General features: G+C 37.9%; 1 protein-coding gene across 2 annotated transcripts in view; it reads left to right on the plus strand.

The window, feature by feature from the left end:
• Positions 1 to 19,454, plus strand: part of SNTB2 (syntrophin beta 2) — a 94,187-nt gene that overhangs the window by 4,442 nt on the left and 70,291 nt on the right. Inside the window, exons 2-3 of one of the 2 annotated variants that reach the window (XM_044760718.2) lie at positions 4,372 to 4,450; positions 5,314 to 5,363. The exons of the other annotated variant lie outside the window; for it this stretch is intronic. Of the exons in view, the coding sequence (XP_044616653.2) occupies positions 4,372 to 4,450; positions 5,314 to 5,363 (129 nt within the window). The remainder of the gene's footprint in view (positions 1 to 4,371; positions 4,451 to 5,313; positions 5,364 to 19,454) is intronic. 2 annotated transcript variants of the gene reach the window in all.

Below are 19,454 nucleotides of genomic sequence, written 5' to 3' on the forward strand. Positions count from 1 at the left end.
ATACTGCTGATTTTATTAGGCTGCTAAGTTAGAGAAGTTGGTTTGGATTCCTGCACTGCCACTTTTCTTCATTGTGTGTTAGACAAGTTGAGAATCTCCTAAGGAAAACATTTTACATTTTCTTTGGACTTTGCATGCATATTCATTAATCTGTCTCTTAATTAAAACAACGAAATTGTCAGGACATTTGTGTCCCTGTGTTTGTTTCTTTTTGTTTAACTAGCCCCTTTATGTTTCACTTGAATGATTAGACATGTTTATATGAGAAACTGTCTTTGTAACCAGATTATTTCTTACAGAGTCTCCTTCATGCTAAAATATGCCCTTCAAATTATTATCAAAATATGAAAAGTTTATTCTAATACAGAATGGTTATGAAAATTCTAATAACATTTTTAGAAACATAACCAGGCTTTAATTTGGATCTCAACTGATAACTCAGTAACTTCAGCTGATATAGTCCCTGTTCTGTAGTCCTTCCCAGATAAAGGTTACTTTACTTTGTGATCAGATACGTCTTTCTACATAAGGGACGAAGTACAGCCTGTGGCTTTGAACAGTGTTCTGCTGTTCTGAGCTGACTAACTTTTCAAGGGTCCAGTCACTGTCCTTGGCTAGGTTAGCACACTATCCTAACTGAAGAACTTCCACTAAATAGTATAATAATGCCTTATATTTTAATCAGGATTTTTAAATTATCTATGTGTTTTTATCTGTATTTTCTCATTTGACCTTTACACAGTCCTTCGAGGTGGTGGGCTATTTATCTTTGTTTTCCAGATGATTACAATGAAATTCAATAAAGTTAAGTGAGTTATCGAAGGTCTTAGAATTTCTCTTGATTTTTAGGGGAGAAACTTGAATGTTTCCTTTGGGCAAGAGAAAAAATCTTACCTGGAATTTATTTATTTATTATTTGCTTATTTTGAGGAAGATTAGCCCTGAGCTAACATCTGTCAATCCTCCTCTTTTTTCTGAGGAAGACTGGCCCTGAGCTAACATCCGTGCCCATCTTCCTGTACTTTATATGTGGGATGCCTACCACAGCATGGCTTGCCAAGTGGTGCCATGTCCACACCCAGGATCTGAACTGGTGAACCCTGGGCCACCAAAGTGGAATGTGCGCACTTAACCACTGTGCCACCGGCCGGCCCCTTACCTGAAATTTAAAAAGTTGTAAAGTCTCATCTTCCAGATGAGGAATTAATGACCAGAGACTGTTAAGGGTATGTTTAAAGTCACCCAGCTAATTAGTAGTGAAATTTGAACTACAACCCAGTCCAGTGCTCTCTCCTTTGCATCATGCTGCCTACCTCTAACCAGTCAGTCAGATCTTTTACCATCTCCTATGTATCATCATGTTGCAATGTGTTGTGAGAGATCACTGTACAAAAGAAGTTGAAGGTGGTCCGTGGCATCAAAGAACTTAGAGGGGCTGGCACCGAGGCCAAGTGGTTAAATTCTCGAGCTCCACTTTGGCGGCCTAGGGTTTCTCCGGTTCGGATCCTGGGCGTGGACATGGCACTGCTCATCAAACCACGCTGAGGCGGCGTCCCACATGCCACAACTAGAAGGACCCACAACTAAAAATATGCAACTATGTTCTGGGGGGCTTTGGGGAGAAAAAGGAAAAATAAAATATTTGAAAAAAAAAAAAGAACTTAGATAGAAATTGGTGAGAGAAAACTACCACAGAGAAAGTAATTGCTAAAACTGTCTTCAAGAGTTCTCTGAAGGGAATGATCAATCAGTCGGGGGTTGGAAGAGTTGAGTAGGACTTCATTGGGAAAGGATAATTTGGTCTGAGGCTTGTAGGACAGGTTGCTTCTCTGTAGATAGAAGGCAGTCCAAGTTGAGGCGGTAACCTGAGCAAAAGCCAAAATGAGCATGACATATGATGGGAAGTGAGGAGAATGGGAACGGACTTAGGGGAAGAAAATAAAGCTGGGTAGATAAACAGGAGACAGATTATGCGAGGCCTTGAAAGCCATTCAGAGGAATTTGGACCTTTTTCATTCTGTCAGTCAACATTTATTGAGTACCTATTGCAAGTAAGGTGTTGTGGTAGATGCTAGGAATTCAAAATTGGGGGTAATCCCTGCTCTTAAGACGAGTAAGGAAACAGTTTTAGCAGGTTGTGATAAGTGCTTTCAAAGAGGTGAGAACGTGATGCACTGGCAGCAAAGGTAGAAGTGCAAAGGAGACAGCATGTCAAAGGTAAGAAAGTGATACATAGCTGGTGTGTTGAGAGAAGTAAAGCATGGTAAGGTATGGAAAGTGTGTGCCTAGAGAGCAAGCTGGAGAGGTAGGCAGAGGCCAGATCATCAAGGGCCTTGTATGCAGTGCCAAGCAGTTGTCTCTAAGTGCAGTTTACATTTACTTTTCAACCTGAAAAAAGAAGAACTTGAACTTTATTAATACTTAATGTATAGATGACCTGGTTCTCTCACGCAGTCTTATGAGACAGTGCCATTACACATTTGATACACAGTGTGATGTCTCAAGGGACGAGTGGAAGCTTCACAAAGCAGAGGCGTTGAGAGTGGTGACCTTACTAATTTGTCTATTATCATATTGTAACTTATTGTGATTTACTTGAGCCTAGTTGAGTGGATTTATGTTATATTATCTGCTTTTAACTAAATTAATATTCACAAAATGAACAACTGACTTAAAGATTTGCACAAAGTAACCATGGATTGAAGATAATTCTAACACTGCAAGCAGTAACAAAAAGGTAGAGTAGACATTTCTGCTAGTAGGAGCTCTTCATCACATTTCAAGGTAATTATATCAAGAAGTCAGCCTAAAAAATATAATTGCCAAGAAGACTATTTGAAATATGTGTTTACACACATTATCATTAATAATGAACTTCAGTCTAAGAGTGTATTCTACTTCTAATCATATAGTAGCCAATGATAGTATTACTTCATTAGGGATATATTAGTGTATTTAATTCATCTTTATCTCATTCTTTCTTGATTTCTATATTTTATATATGATTTATAATATATATGCATTAATGAATATTCATAGATTGAGGGTGTATACTCAGATTTTTGCTGAGGGTGTGTACTGTCAAAAGCTTTAGGCCTGGGGAGCTGCCCATGATTTAAAGTGCTTTAAACAAGGGAGTGATGTCCTAGAAGGTTCAGAGTGGCAGATGGACTGTAGGAGATCAAGAAATGAGGTAAGAGAAAGCAGTTAGGAGGCTGCTGTGACACCATAAGGACAGTGAGATGAGATAGGACAGTATAAAGCTGAAAAATCTAAGGAGATAGAAACAGCAGTTCTAAATGATGAGTTGGTTTGGGGGCTAAGGGAGTAGAGGATAATGCCTAAATTTCTGGCTTGGGAAACCGGATGACTATGAAACCAAAATGAATGGGAGAGTAATTAGTTCTTTGAGTAAAGGTAAGGAGTTCAATTTTGGACATGTTGAATTTGAGTTACCTGTGTGACATCCTGATGCAAAAGGCCAGTAGCCGGTTTGAAGTACAGGTCTGTTGTCAAGATTAGTGTCAGTATTGAGCTGAAGATTTATGAGATGTCAGGGTAGAGGTGGTAATTGATGCCATGAATGTGGATCAAGAGAGTGCAATTAAAAGGAGAAGTAGAACCAGGATTGAACCAGGCGGAACCCTTGCATTTAAAGTGAGAGTGGAGAAGAGGAATCTGGAAAGAAATGGTCCAGGAGGTAGGAAGAGAGTCTGGAGAAAATGGTGCAGTGGAAGGCAGGGAGGCAAGAGTTTCAAAAAAGAGGGGTTGATCAGTATCTTCAGATGCTACAGAAGCCAAGAAGGTAACAAAAGAGTCCATTGGATTTGTAATTAGAGAAAAAGATCATTAGAGTTCTCTCTCTATTTTATTTTTCTCCCTTTTTCTCCCCAAAGCCCCCCAGTACATAGTTGTATATTCTTTGTTGTGGGTCCTTCTAGTTGTGGCATGTGGGACGCTGCCTCAGCGTGGTTTGATGAGCAGTGGCATGTCCACACCCAGGATTTGAACCAACGAAACACTGGGCCGCCTGCAGCGGAGCGTGTGAACTTAACCATTCGGCCACGGGACCAGCCCCTAGAGTTCTCTTAAGAGCAGTTTCAGCAGAGTGACGGGAACAGAAGGCAGCGAGTAGACCATGCTTTTTAAAAGCTTCTCAGAAAAATAAAAGAAGCAAAGGTGGTAACTGGAGTTGAATCAAGTGTCCAAGGAGCTTTCACTTTTGTGGTTGTTTGGTTTTTATTTTATTTTGTTTTAAATGGGAAAAAATTGGTACATATTTGTACAGCAAGGAGCAAAGGCCAACAGAGAGAGGGAGAGGTTGAAAAGATAGAAGGGGTGGGGAACTGATGCAATCCATTTCTGAGCCAGGAAGTGACCTGATGGGAACAGAATTTTGGGTTGGCAGCTGTGGATGCACTGGATGCTGTGCGAAGAGGAAAGACCAAAGGTAGGAGAAACTACAGCTGTTGTAGTGAAAAGCAGTCCTAGGCAGAGGTGATAACCATTGAAGGGGGGGTGGTGGTGGCAGTGGGAATACAGTGGAAGATTTAATTCAAGAAACATTTTAAAGCAGATGGTTCTTGCCAGAGGAGAGCACAATCCACCAGGGATCTTTTCCTACCCAGACAGCCTCCTTCCAACTGCCTGTTCACCCAAAGATTTGGTATGTGTAAAGAAGCTTTGGCAGTGAGCCTCTGTTACTAGTACAGATGTTTGATCCCTCAGAGACATTAGGGTAGAATATTGAGAGCCACTGTTTTAAAGCAAGAAATGACAGGATGGGACTGCAGATTGGGTATAGTGAATTATCCCTGAGATTTCTTTTTCTTTTTTTTTTTTTTGAGGAAGATTAGCGCTGAGCTAACATCTGCTGCCAATCCTCCTCTTTTTTCTGAGGAAGACTGGCCCTGAGCTAACATCAGTGCCCATCTTCCTCTACTTTATGTGTGGGACGCCTACCACAGCATGGCTTGCCAAGTGGTGCCATGTCCGCACCCAGGATCCGAACCGGTGAGCCCCGGGCCACCGAAGTGGAACGTGTGCACTTGACTGCTGCGCCACCCGGCTGGCCCCAGCCCTGAGATTTATATCCAGGGACAGTAGAAGAATGGTTATTGCCAGTGGGAAAAAATGGGATAATTGGGAGAGTGTTAAGCTTATACCATTCAGCTTCTTTATAAAGCTCTTAGTTCGTGTTACTCTGTCTGCTAGCTGTGGGGATTGAGAAGAAAATTTTTAGTTTATAAACATTACATCTAGTCACACAGCTTGAGAACTTATTCTTCCTTTAAAGGATTTTTTTTTTTCTAGATTAGACAAAGGAGCTTTTGGTTCCTCTAGAGAAATGATGGTGTGTTCAGGTGAGTTTAATATTTTGTGTCTGAAGAAATACAGTTGATTTGGTTCCTTTATTGAAGTGCTGTTCTAAGGAAAATACGGTGATTCCTTCATAAAATTTGTGTTTAATTTCAGTGTAACAACAAAACTCATGAAATAATTTTGTATATGAACAAAGTGCCAGTGATTATGGCATCAGTAGATGTGCTTTTTGGAAAGAGTAAGAGTTAGAAAACTCAAATTTTGTTTCATTTCTGTGAACTAGCTCCCAAGACATGGCTAAAATGCTTTGACATGCTATAACTGGTTAAGAATATGTGAAGTACAAATTTTTTTTATTACTTTGGCTTTTCTGCCACATTTTTTATTTCTACCGCCTTCTGACCCTCTTGTTTTTAAATTTGCAAATTATGTAGAATGCTTTGTGAAAAGTAAACTTAATGGGATAGAGAAATGAGAAAATTGAGTTGTGTATCTTGCAATTTAATCTGTCATGTATATAAAATGTTACACCTCATACTTGGAAAATGGGAAGCTTTGATTTTTCATTGAAAGAGACTCAGAAAAATTATAGATTTATTTATTTTTGGTAAAATGAGTTGATCAGCTAACAAAAATTTTTTTAAAAATTGTGTGCCTTATTCAAGGCTCTTCTGGTCTCAAAGCACAGAAACCTATTCAAGCTAGTTCAGATAAAAGGTTGGAGGTATTATAAAGATATAGAGAGTTCTTTGGAAAAGCTGATCAACCAGGCCTCAAAAATGTCAGGAACCAAGGCAGTGCTGAGAACCACTGCTTTCTCATTCTCATGTCTCATCTCAGAGCTTGTCAGTTTCTCTTTGAGAATATCGTTTGCAATAGCTTTGTTCTAGTCCTTTTATGGTTTCATTTTTTATATTTAACTCTTTAATCTATGTAGAATTTATTTTGGCATATGATATGCAGTAGAGATTTAACTTTATTTATTTTTCCAAATAGTTAACTGATTTTCTCAGCATTATTTGTCAAATAATCTGCTTGCGTGCATTGTCTGATAGGTTGATGGGGCTGCCTGGAGTGCCATGTGGGGAAAGCTTCCAAAGCCATATCTGAGTTCAGCAGGAAAGCTTAATTAGTGATGTCTGCAGTGAGTCTGCAGGGGTGAGATAGAATATGCGTGCTGCATATCTGGCACCGCAGGTGTGACCTGTCCTTTCCTCATTGATTTGCAATGTACCTTTTTTATATAATTTAATTTTTTATATTCTGCAGTCTGATTCTGGATTTTCTGTTCTATTTGAATGTTTTGTAACATTCCACACCGTATGTTGTACCTTTTTTTTTTGCTGAGAATGATTTACCCTGAGCTAACATCCATGTCAGTCTTCCTCTATTTTTTTAGTACGTGGGCCACCAGCATGGTGTAGCCACTAGCAGAGTGCTGTAGGTCTGCACCCAGGAACCAAACCCAGGCCGCCAAAATGGAGCGTGCTGAACTTAACCACTAGGCCACCATGGCTGGCCCAGTACCCTTAACATTTAGTATCTGATAATTCAAGTGGACTATACCAGGCAAGAAAAATTTGGAAAATAACAATAAACAGGTGCAGGCTGTTATAGTTACTTATTTATCCAGATAAATTTTGGAATGATTTTATCATTCTTACAAAAAAATCCTTTGAGATTTTGATTGAAATTGTATTAAATCCGTAAATTAATTTGAAGAGAACTAATGTCTTTGTAATGTCTTTTTCCAATCATCCTGCCAGAAATACTGGGCCTCGCTCATCCATGTTCCAATCATTTGGCAAGGAATATGGGATGTTCCAATTGGCCAGGCCTATATCAAGTACTCACCTTGGAGCCAAGGAATAGGGCTCCACATGAACTGAAAGTGAGGATTTCTTAAAGGATAATCAAGGTGATGTTACCAGAAAGAGGAAAAATGCATACTAGGCAGACAGAAACAGCAGATGTCCCCTATAGTGTTCTAAAAATATCAGAAGATGGTATTAGAGATTAATGAGAGACTACCATATTGGTTAAGAGATTTAGAAACTTTATAGACAGCTGTAAAAGGAAAGCAAGAAGAATAAATTTGCTTGGGTACAAATGAGCCAGTTGGAACTTTTCAAAAACTCTTGACACTTTAAAGTGAATAGTAAATTATTCTCAGCGTTTATTTTAGTGGCAGTTTGGATATCACTTTTGTATGAATTTCAAACAACTTCACAAGCATGCATTATGATGATCATTTTATAACTGGAACAACACTATATAAAGCTCAGGGACAGGCCTTGAAGTTAGAGATAGATTGGGATGGAGAAAAATCTTTGTGTATCAAAATAGGCATACACCGTTTTTTCAGTAAGAATTATTTTGGTTGGAGAAACCCAAACCAAACTAAGCAGAAGTGGAATGTATTGCCTCATATAACTTAAGACTGGGAGTGGATCTAGGTTTAGGTCCGGAGGGATCTAAAGGCTCAAATTATCTTGGCTGCAACATCTCCTGCTGTGGAGAGTCTAATTCTGTGTAGTCAACTCAGATGGTGCCACAGTTCTAGGACTATATTGCCCTAACTTAATAACCCCTGTGAAAAAAGAAGTTTTTCTTGTAGCACCCACATATCAGTCTCAGGAAGGACTGTAATTAGCTCTGCTTTGTCTACCTCTTAAAACAATAAATAAACAGTGATACTATTGAGAGGTTACTCTGCTAAGCTCTTTACATGCATTATCACAATTTATTCTTTTAATAGCCTTGTGAGGCAGGTAGCATCATGCCCATTTTAAATATGAAGAAATTGAGGCCTGGAGAGATTAAATAATTTGCCCAAGGTCACAGTACTTAGGTCGTAGAGGCATAGTAGTTACTCAGATTTATCAGACTCCACAGCTCTTGATATTTACCATTATAATAGACTGCTTTGTGGATGGATCAGTTTAGGTTAAGAAGCTAGCAAGTCTAAAGACCAACAGGATTTGTTGTTGTAAGTGGCTTAACATGCAGGAAATTGTGCTCTGGATTCTGTGAGGCTGTGTGTGTTTGGAGGTTATCATTAACGTCTCCCAGTCTTTTTCTCTGATTTTTCATCCTGGGCACAAATAGTTGGCTGTATGTGATTAATCAGCTCATACTGAATACCCACACTCTGCTAGGCACTCTGGGAGAAATGGAAAGAAAATATGAGCCCCACAGGCCCTCCTTTTAAGAAGTACCCAAGATGGGTTTATAATGCTGATAAACTGTACATAAATTAACCCAAATTATTTTATACAAGTGATAGAAAATGCTGAGAGAACTTGGAATAAAGGAGCAACTAATGTTAGGAATGTATTTTGGGTCAGGTGAGAGAAGGGTAGGACATGGAATGGGAGTGAGAGGTATGGAAGACAGAGGTAGTATATGTGAGGCAAATGGCATGTCCAAAGGGCGGATGGGAACAAGCAAGTGATGTTCAAACTCCAGCAAACACATTTGATGAAATAGCTGATTTCCAAAACTCTGGAGTAATAACTTAATAATTTTAATGTTTTATTAGTAAAAACAATACAACTGACTTTTTAGATATTCTCATAATGATTATATTTATCTGCTAACTGCTTCGTAAAGCAAAAATAATTTTTCTTTTGTAATTATTCTAGCCAAACATTTTTTTGTTAGCTCTTCCATTTTTAATATATTACTATGTTATTTTATTTTTGGAAACATCACTTTTAGCAAAGTAGCATTCTCCAAACTGTATCTACCTTTACAAATAAATGTCTGCCCAAATGAAACCAATCTGTTTCACTGAACACTGAGTGACTCGGGTTTACCTTCTTATTTGCTGTAATTGTTGGCAAGTAAAGGTATTTAAATTGTTAGCTGTTTTCATTGCAACAAGGGCTGTCTACAATTTAGAAAACCACAGTAATGTATACTATATTTTAGAGTGCTAAGGATAAATATTATGTATTAGTCTCTTTAAAGATTATTAATACGTTCTACAATAAAACTGCATTTGTTTTTACAGTGGACATAAAGTAAAAATAGTTGAAAAAATTAAGCTGGTTCTGGACAAATATAAATTCTTGTACGAACAACAAAAAAAGACTAAAATGAGTTTCTAAAAATCACTACTCACCACAGATGTTTTAATATTCATCTACTTTGGCCATTTACAATGTAATAGAGTTGATTTTTGTACTTGTTAATTTCATTTTAGGATACAGAGTAATGACAGTACTCACAAGATTAGTATAAAGCATTTATTCTGGAAAATAAGGAAATGAAATAATTTTAAATGCTGCCAAGCTGGTTTTTAGCATCCAGATCTGGCAGGTAGTCTCAGACAGCCATATTTGTATGTATATTTTTACATATGTATTTTGACAAGAAAAATGTTGTCCTCGCATATCTTTCCTCTGCTTCTCTCCAAGGAGATTATGGTTCAGAGAAAGACCTAGTCTGCTCTTATTCCTCTACCACCTACCAATTTCCTCCCACTATTCTCTTTTTATTTCTCCTATTTCCTCCTACTTCCTCTGTGCTTGAGTCTCAAAAGAACTCTTTGGGATCCTTTAAGCATCTCCAACCCTCGGGATATAGTTACAGAAACTACCTGTCTTCTGGTACCAGAAATGCTTTGGTTCCAAACTGAAGCGTGAGAGGACAAGATACCTGGGAAAAAATACAGCAAAGCAGTTCGGATGCCATTAGCTCTCTATGTGACCTTGGAAAAATAGTTTCAACATTACAAGACTTACATTTCTTATCTATTAAAAATAAGATGCCTTCCAGTTCTCATATTTTATAATTCTAAATATGAGATAGAGAATGAAAAGTTGTAGTTAATATAGACTATCTACAAATACATGGATTGTCAGAGAATTAGAATATAACCAAATTATTTTTAACAGTAAAACTATTCTAAATATAATTGAATCTTTTTTTGATCATTCAGATGGAACCTCAGGATTTGTAATACCTTATTGGGAACTTTATTGTTGTGAAAGATGCACAGAAGTGCCAGATAAGAGATTTCATGTTGTAGGTTTGCAGATAAATCAGCTTTTGCTTTTCTACCTTTGATTATAACTAGTAACTAATCTCTTTTAGACCAACACGAGCAGCATCTCTAAAGCTATCTTTTTCTCCAAATGGAAAAGAATCAGGGAAGAAGGAATATTGAGCGATCTAGATTGCAATTAATTTTGCCACTGATTACTGTGTACCTTGAGGTTTCTTCATTGTTCTTTAGTGAATGAGGGCAAGACTCTCTTTTTTTGTTTGTTTGTTTGTTTTGGGTTTTTTGGGGGTTTTTTTTGAGGAAGATTAGCCCTGAGCTAACATCTGCCACCAATCCTCCTCTTTTTGCTGAGGGAGACTGGCCCTGAGCTAACATCTGTGCCCATCTTCCTCTGCTTTCTATGTGGGACGCCTGCCACAGCATGGTTTGCCAATCAGTGCCATGTCCACACCCCGGATCTGAACTGGTGAACCCCAGGCCTCCGAAGAGGAACGTGTGCACTTAACCACTGCGCCACAGGGCTGGCCCCAGGGCAAGACTCTCTTAATGAATATTGCAAAGAAAGGCCAAAGTTTAAGACTTAGATACCAAATAATTCCTTCTTCTTTGCACTTTTTAGTGTGAAAAATCAGGAGAAAGAGGGAAATTATTGATATAAATATTTATTTATGTTGGCCATTGTTGTCAAGCAAATTTACTCACCATGATTTAGGAATTTAGATGTTAGGAATATTTTGACAAGGTGGGGAATCAATTTCATTTGCAAACACTTTAATTTATTCTCTATTAGCACTAGCACACTGGCATGAAATTATTTTCATTTCAGGCATTCTGCTCCTCTAGACTGTGTTCTTGGCACCTAGCACGGCGTCAGTCACATCACTAGTGTTATGAATGTTTGTTAAGTGAAAGAAGGATGGAACATACAGGGCATCAAATCTCAAGTATAAAAAGGTCATTTACAATATAAGTGACCTAAATAAAAATGCTCTTGCAATGCAGTTTATTTTTTAGGCCCATGGAATTAAAATACAAGAAAAATAACAAATTTGTTGTATGCCAAATTTAGGATATGGTTACTGCTAGGGCATGAGGAAGATGAATGGAGTCAGGGAGAGGTTCATGGGGACTTTTTGTTAGGAAACCAAACTGAATGAATATGACAGAATGTTAAGATTGATAAAGCTGAGTTATGTGAATATTCATTATATTGTACTGTATAATTTTTAGCATATTTTAAGTATTTCACAGTTTTAAAAAGTTGTCCAATTTTTCTTTATGCCAGATCACTTAACTGTCACTTTGATTAATTCTGACTCCTTAACATTTTAAAAAATTGAAGTATAATTAACATACAATAATATGTTTTTGGGTCTTCAGTTCAATGAGTTTTGACAATTGTATACACCTGTCGAAACACTACATAAGCTATAGAACATTTCCGTCACCCCCAGAAGGTTCCCTCGTGGTCTTTCTGGCCAATTCCTCTCCCCACTCCCACCCCAGGTAACCACTTTCTCTTTTCTTTCACCATAGATTAGTTTTGTCTATTCTTCAAATTTATAGGAATGGATTCATACAGTAGGCACTCTTTTGTATAAGGCTTCTTTCACTTAACATCATGTTTTTCTGATTCATGGTTGTTACATGCATCAGTAGTTGATTTTTTTTTAATGCTGATTAATATTTCATTATACAAGTATTCTATCATTTTCCCGTTGATAGACATTTGGATTGTTTTCAGTTCTGGATGTTATGAATAAGACTGCTATGAACATTCTTGTTCACTTTTCTTTTGTGTGAATGTATGTTTACATTTCTCTTGGGTGAATACTTAAGAGTAGAATTATTGGTTCATAGGGTAGATGCATGTTTAACTTTATAAGAAACTGCCAAACAGTTCCTTAGAGTAGATGTACCATTTTATACTGCAACAACAATGTATGAGTTCCAGTTGCTCCACATCCTTGCTAATTATTAAATGTTATTAATCTTTTTATTTTAGCCCTTTTAGTAGGTGTGAAATGGTATTTCATTGTGGTTTTTAATTTCCATTTCCCTGGTGAATAAAAATAAGCCACCTTTCCATGTGTTTATTGGCCATTCATATATCTTTTTTTTTTTAAGATTTTTTTAAATTTATTTTTTATCTTTCCTTCTCCCCAAAGTCCCCCTGGTACATAGTTGTATATTTTAGTTGTGGGTCCTTCTAGTTGTGGCATGTGGGAGGCCGCCTCAGCATGGCCTGATGAGCAGTGCTAGGTCCACGCCCAGGATCTGAACTGGCAAAACCCTGGGCCGCAGAAGCCGAGTGCGTGAACTTAACCACTCGGCCACGGGGCCAGCCCCCCGTTCATAGATCTTAAAAAGTATCTGTTCAAGTCTTTCATCTACTTTTTTACTGGGGTGTTTATCTCTTTATCATTGGTTTGTAGAGCTCTTTATATATTCTGGATACAAGCCTATTGTCAGATGTGTGTGTTGTGAATATTTTTTCCAGTCTGTGGTTTGTCTGCTCATCTTCTTAATGGTGATGAACTGAAATTTTTTCTTTCATGGTTACTGTCGTGTGTCCTGTCCAAGAAGTCTTTGCCTACTTCAAGGTCACGAAGATCTTCTATGTTTTTTTCTATAAGCTTTATGGTTGTGTTTCAAGTTTAGACCTATGGTCCATCTTGAAATTAATTTCTTATATGTTGACTATTCTTCTTTACTGTTACTTTACCCTCGCCTGATTGATAAGGTTCTTCTACCCTAAAGATCCTTATTTTTTCTCTTTGGGGTGTCACGGCAGAAGACTGCTCTGTAACTTTTACCAAACACTTTACTAAACACTCCTGTCACGTATTCACTTATGTGTATTCCCTTTTCAGTGATGTCTCACTGAAATCTCAGACAAATTGAATTGTCTCTCTCTGTTTTTTAAAGTTACTCCCATCACATTTTCAGGGCTTCCAAGGGCCTAGTTTTAAAGCAGAGTATTCAGGAAAGCCATAGGAAAACAGCATCCTGGCCTAAAAGTTCCCACCTGGATGATGAAGTATTACATGTGAATGCATGATTATTTAAAGAATTTTGATATCTCCTTTACCTTTTATTTAAGCATCTTGTACAGTATTAGCATTGTAATGGTGTTAATGTCACAGAACTAAAAGGACTACTTGTTAACACTAATAAATGGGAGAAAATGTACTAAACTCAAAGTTGCAGTCTTAGAATTTGTCAGACTCTCTTAAATGCAGATCCATACTTAAAACAGCAGGCTAACTTATTTTTGCGATGTTGATGTGGTGAGTGAGGTAGGGGGTAAGTGGCGAAATAGAAAAGATTAAGGAGGCATGAGCATAAAATCCTTTATTTAATACTGCTTAGTAAGATATTCATTTTATCCATTTGAAGAAATCTAAAATTCTTTATGAGAGGAATATATTTTTAAGTTGGGGGTGGGGAACTGTTGCTAAATCATTGGGTATTAACCTGTTACTATACCGAGTATGGCTGAAAGGAATGTTAATCCTGTTAGATTCTATTTATTGTCAACAACACCACTCCAAAAGAAAAAAACACCCTGAGAAATTATTCTCAGATTTTCAGAAAAAAGTTTGAACGGTTATTTTAGATTTCTTATTTGGAGGGCAATAATCTTGAGATTGGTTAAAGCATTTTCTATGAGCAATCAACTCTTAATCATTCATGTGAGATTGATCAATTTTGCTGCTTATTTTCCTAAAATATTTCATCTCAGTCAGGTTTCCCGTGCCCTCTCTGGTTCTAGGTGGAGAGTGAATTGCCACAATCTGCTGCATTTACCATGAGAAGGAAGATGAATTTTATTATTTGCGTGAGCAAAATGTAATTAGAGGTAAAGCTGCTGCGACAAAATAACAACAAAAAACCCTGGAGATTTAAATTATTTTTGAAATATCCGCTATTGTGGACTCTTTATTATCTTTCCACTAGTGAGAATGGTGGAGTTAGAAGTCTTGACCCCTGTAGAATTCTGCTTCTTACATGTTTTGAATTTGCTGGCTGTTCTACATGCCTTTTCCATGGTGTTGTCCCAGCAGTAGGAGGAAGCTGTACAGCTGTCATGGGCCAGTATAGGCACAGCCTGCGAGCTATAGCAAGGCAAAAACTAGGGAATCAGTGGCATATTATGGTCCCGGAGAAAGTACAAGGTCTGGAAATCTGTTGGTCAACAAAATAAGGTGATCAGAACAGGCCAGGCTTGTCTGTCTTTCAGGACAAGAAAAAGTACTATTGAGCAGAATATTCTCAAGTGAATCTATGCCAGTGATTGTGATGTATTGCAGAAATAGCATTGGCTTTGGAACCAGGGAGACCTAGAGTTCTGCATGTCAGGAAAATAACACTTTTTAAGCTTGTTTCTTTTTCAGACAAATGACTGTGGATGTTACATAAAATATTTTATATAAAAGTGCCTAGCACATAATAGATGTTCAAAAAATATTAATCTCCCTTCCCTTCTAAACTTCATATTTGGATGGAAAATTGTTTCAGGATCTCATTATACCTCTCTGGAGAAACTGGTGCTAGCTAGTTTAGGAGCAGATCAATGAAGCAAGGCGAGCTGATAGGGCCCTGATTCATCTTCCTCATATATACCCAGTGTTTAAGCCACCTGTTCCTATAATTTCAGCTATTACCTGAGTATAATGTTTAGCTACATCTTTTTGTTCCCAGCCTTTCTGTGATCCCTTAACAGCATATCAGATTTAACCATGACCTAGGCAAACTTCTTTGCAATCACTTATTATTTGATTATGAGGCTATAGCCTCTGGCCCTGTCCCCTCTCTCTCTTTGGCTAGGAGGCTTTCTCCTTGTTCTTGTCCTTTCCCAATTTTCACTCAAGGCTTATAAAGAAAGCAGGAGTAACTCCTCACATCTCCCCAGTTAGTAGGCATTGTTTTGAACAAACAAAAATTCCTATCTTTGAAGAGCTTATAGTGGAAGGTAGCATCATGGTTACTATCATACTAAATGTAGGTCGTGAATTTTATGCACTGTCGAAATTTCTAGAAATAATGTTAGTTAATCTTTGGATTTTTACCTTTTGTTTTCCATTTAAAACAGTTCCTCTAACCCTTTCCTTCTTTCTCTAATTTATTGCAGTAGGCATGTGTTATTTATTGAGAGCCTCTGCTTAATATTGTCTTGCAAGCTAGAGACTGATGAGGACTGTCCTTTGCTCAAAGATGAGGACGCAGAAGTGGATAGCATTGCTGCTCAGCTGCATTTGCTTCCATAGTTTCACTAGGAGCACCAGAAATCTCTCACCTGGCACCAGATTCATTGGGTTGTATGCCATCAGGTCTTATTCCATATATGGAATTTATTGCTCCTCAAAAGAAAAACATGTTGAGACAGTAGTTTCTAAGAAGTCAGACTTTGCCACAATCCCTTTTAGACGTAGCACCTCAGGCCTTTCCTAGCTTAGATTTAAAATTCTTTCAGAAGCACAAATTCTTCACAGGGACAGATGATTCATTAATTTTGCTCTGTGGAAAGAAAGGATCTCAAGTTAATACATGGCCCACAATCTAAATGAACTGACTACAGATTTAAGCTTTGGGAAACCTAAAACATTTAAGAACATCCAGTCTTAAACTGAAGCAAGGTATATTCAGATGTTCTACCAACATATGGAAATCTGCAGCATCAGCCCCTTCAATAATCCATTTCAATTGAATAGTCTGTGGTTTAAACAAGTATTTTTCCACTATCCTGTTTACCACATCTTTCTTGGCATCAAGATTGCCTTTCTACTTAATTCATGTCCATGTCGTTAGTTTGACTGTCGGGTTGAATTCAGTTATGGAAATGGAAATAAAAATTATTTAGTGATGTTACTACTGTGTTGTTCACATATGGTCATAGTATTTATATACTGATGATCTTGGTTTGTTTCCCTGAAGTTATATTTTTAATTGTCTGTGTACAGAGGTGGACCACTTAGCAAAAAGGGAATCCTCACATGCATGACCCAGTTGACTTTCTTAGAGTTCAAGGGAAGTAATATTAATCCTTTCTCTATAGTTGCCCTCAATTCCATCCCAGGGGAGAGATTGTTACCAGGATTCATATTTTTCAGATACTTCTTGTGACCCCTAGTAAGGCAGGGAGAAGGACCTCCAGTTTTATCTTTCCTGTTTCCTTCCCTCTCTTGCCCACTGATCCTTGGGTGTGTGTTCTGGCTTGTTTGGTGGATGTAGCATAATGGCTTTTTCTTTTAATTGGGTAATATTTTCTTTCCCATTTCGTCTTCCCGCATCTAGCATCTCCAGCTACTTCTTTCAAATTTTACACGCATGGCCCCCTAGCAATCCCAAACAAAGAATTTTAATGTTCTGGTAACTTTAGATGACTTTGAGAGAGGAAAAAGTGGAATAAGTGTCTTTTCCTCAAATAAAACTGAAGTTTCTAATAATGCTTCTTAAAAATACTTAAATGTAGGGGCCGGGCTGGTGGCGCAGCGGTTAAGTTCACACGTTCTGCTTCTCAGCAGCCCAGGGTTCGCCAGTTCGGATCCCGGGTACGGACATGGCACCGCTTGGCGTGCCATGCTGTGGTAGCCGTCCCACGTATAAAGTAGAGGAAGATGGGCACAGTTGTTAGCTCAGGGCTAGTCTTCCTCAGCAAAAAGAGGAGGATTGGCAGCAGTTAGCTCAGGGCTAATTTTCCTCAAAAAAAAGAAAAAAAAATACTTAAATGCAAATGGTTGTATTTAAGTATTTCTAATGTGTTAGAAAAAGAATCCATTATATATCCATATAATCCTATCTTTCCATTCAGGTTCTCTATGCAACTATGCTTGTTAGAGAGTGTTGGGAATATAGGAAGCCACTCTTGGTTCCTACCTTTTAACCTCTTGTTTAGCAATCATTATTATTCATCTTTCTGGTAAATGATACTATTTGGGTCAGATGTAGGTAATTAATCTCCAACTTCCCTAGGAAAATATCTTCTGCAAGCATTTGTTTGTTTATTTTTTGAGGAAGATTAGCCCTGAACTAACATCTGCCAGTCCTCCTCTTTTTTCCTGAGGAAGACTGGCCCTGAGCTAACATCCGTACTCATCTTCCTCTACTTTATGTGTGGGACACCTACTACAGCATGGCTTGCCAAGCGGTGTATAGGTCCACACCTGGGATCTGAATTGGCGAACCCCAGGCCGCTGAAGCGTAACTTGTGAACTTAACCACTGTGCCACCGGACTGGCCCCTGCATTCGTTTGTTAATAAGGAATTGGCTGCATTGTTATTAATCAATTTTTAAAAATAACTTTTTTATCACAAAATAATCAAGTACTTTAGAAAAAGTAATCAATAAGAAAGTATATAAAATTAAAGACTCCCCTTTTCCCCAGACTTTTTTTTTTTAAAGATTTTATTTTTTTCCTTTTTCTGCCCAAAGCCCCCTGGTACATAGTTGTATATTCTTCGTTGTGGGTCCCTCTAGTTGTGGCCTGTGGGACGCTGCCTCAGCGTGGTTTGATGAGCAGTGCCATGTCCGTGCCCAGGATTCGAACCAACGAAACACTGGGCCGCCAGCAGCAGAGCATGTGAACTTAACCACTCGGCCATGGAGCCAGCCTCCCCAGACTTTTTTCTGATTATACAGTTTCCTTTACTTTGGATCATTTTATAGGATGAGGCTATGTTATTATACTCATAGATGTACATTCATTATATATTATAATGATGATAGTGATTGGAGAGCATCCTGTGTTTTCATACTGTTCACAGTGATCATTTAGGGAGGTTACCCAGAGCCCTTTTATCTACTATGCATGTACTTCTGTAATGTTAAAATGTTTACAGAGTGCACAATTCCTTTTGTAATTAAAAAACAATAAAGATAAAATTGTTTTAAAGCAATGAAAGAAAAAGAAAAGCTTAGGGTAATATTCGGAGATACTTTGGAGAGGAACAACTTCTGCTTGCTTAAGTACATGCCCAATAGTGTTTGTGTGTGTATATTTATGTGAAGGTTGTTTAATTAACCATGTCAAATGTAAACATCCTAATACTATTTAATCTTTCTTTAGCTACTCTTCAATATAAACTTGAAATAAAAGAAACAAGTTGAACTGAAAAAGATTTCCTATGTGGCTTTTTTTTTGTAAAGATTGGCACCTGAGCTAACAACGGTTGACGATCTTCTTCTTCTTTTTTTTTTCTGCTTTATCACCCCAAATCCCCCCAGTACATAGTTGTATATCTTAGTTGTGGGTCCTTCTAGTTGTGGCATGCGGGACGCCGCCTCAACGTGGCCTGATGAGCAGTGCCGTGTCCATGCCCAGGATTCGAACCAGTGAAACCCTGGGCCACTGAAGCAAAGCAACCTAACTTAACCACTTGGCCACAGGCCGGCCCCTCAACAACCTTTCTATAGCAGGCCACTGCTTTTCACCTTGAACTCTACACTCTAGCCTTTCCTAACTGCTTATATTTCTCTGAATGTGTCATGTTCCTCCTTGCCTCTATGAGGTAACCCCTGCCAGGCTCGCTTATTTTCACCTTGTCTGCCTGGGGCACTTGTGCTTATCTTTCAGTGATCAGGGTCGCCTTTGTGAAACCTTTCCTGACTGACTCCATCCTACCCTCTCCTTTCAAAGCTGAGCACTCTTTTATCTTACCTTTTTTTACTTTTTATACATGATATATATATATTCTATAGTATTGCTTAATATAATGAGATAATTATTTGTTCATTGGTAAAATATAGTAGTGTAGTTTACATGCTTGGTCTTTCTTTTCATCTTTGTTATTTAATGGCAGAGTGGCAAGTTTTTTATCTTCTCTAAGACCTCAGTTTCCTCATTTGTAAAATGGGAGTGATAATGTACCTATCTCATAGGATTGTTGTGAGATTAAATGAAATTATGCATATAAAAGAAAACACTAACACTGTTTTTGGCACATACTGAACATTAAATGAGTAGTGAGGATGATGATTGCACATTTGTGTCCTCTGTTATATTTTGAGCTTCTTGAAGACATGGGATGTGTTTTATTCATCTTTCGTTGCCTAGTATTTTGTCTGTGATAGGTTTGATCAGCAAATGCTTATTCAATGAGAAAATTACTGTCCAACACC

This window comes from Equus asinus, chromosome 28 (assembly GCF_041296235.1).
Source record: "Equus asinus isolate D_3611 breed Donkey chromosome 28, EquAss-T2T_v2, whole genome shotgun sequence".
Classification (NCBI taxonomy): Eukaryota; Metazoa; Chordata; class Mammalia; order Perissodactyla; family Equidae; genus Equus; species Equus asinus.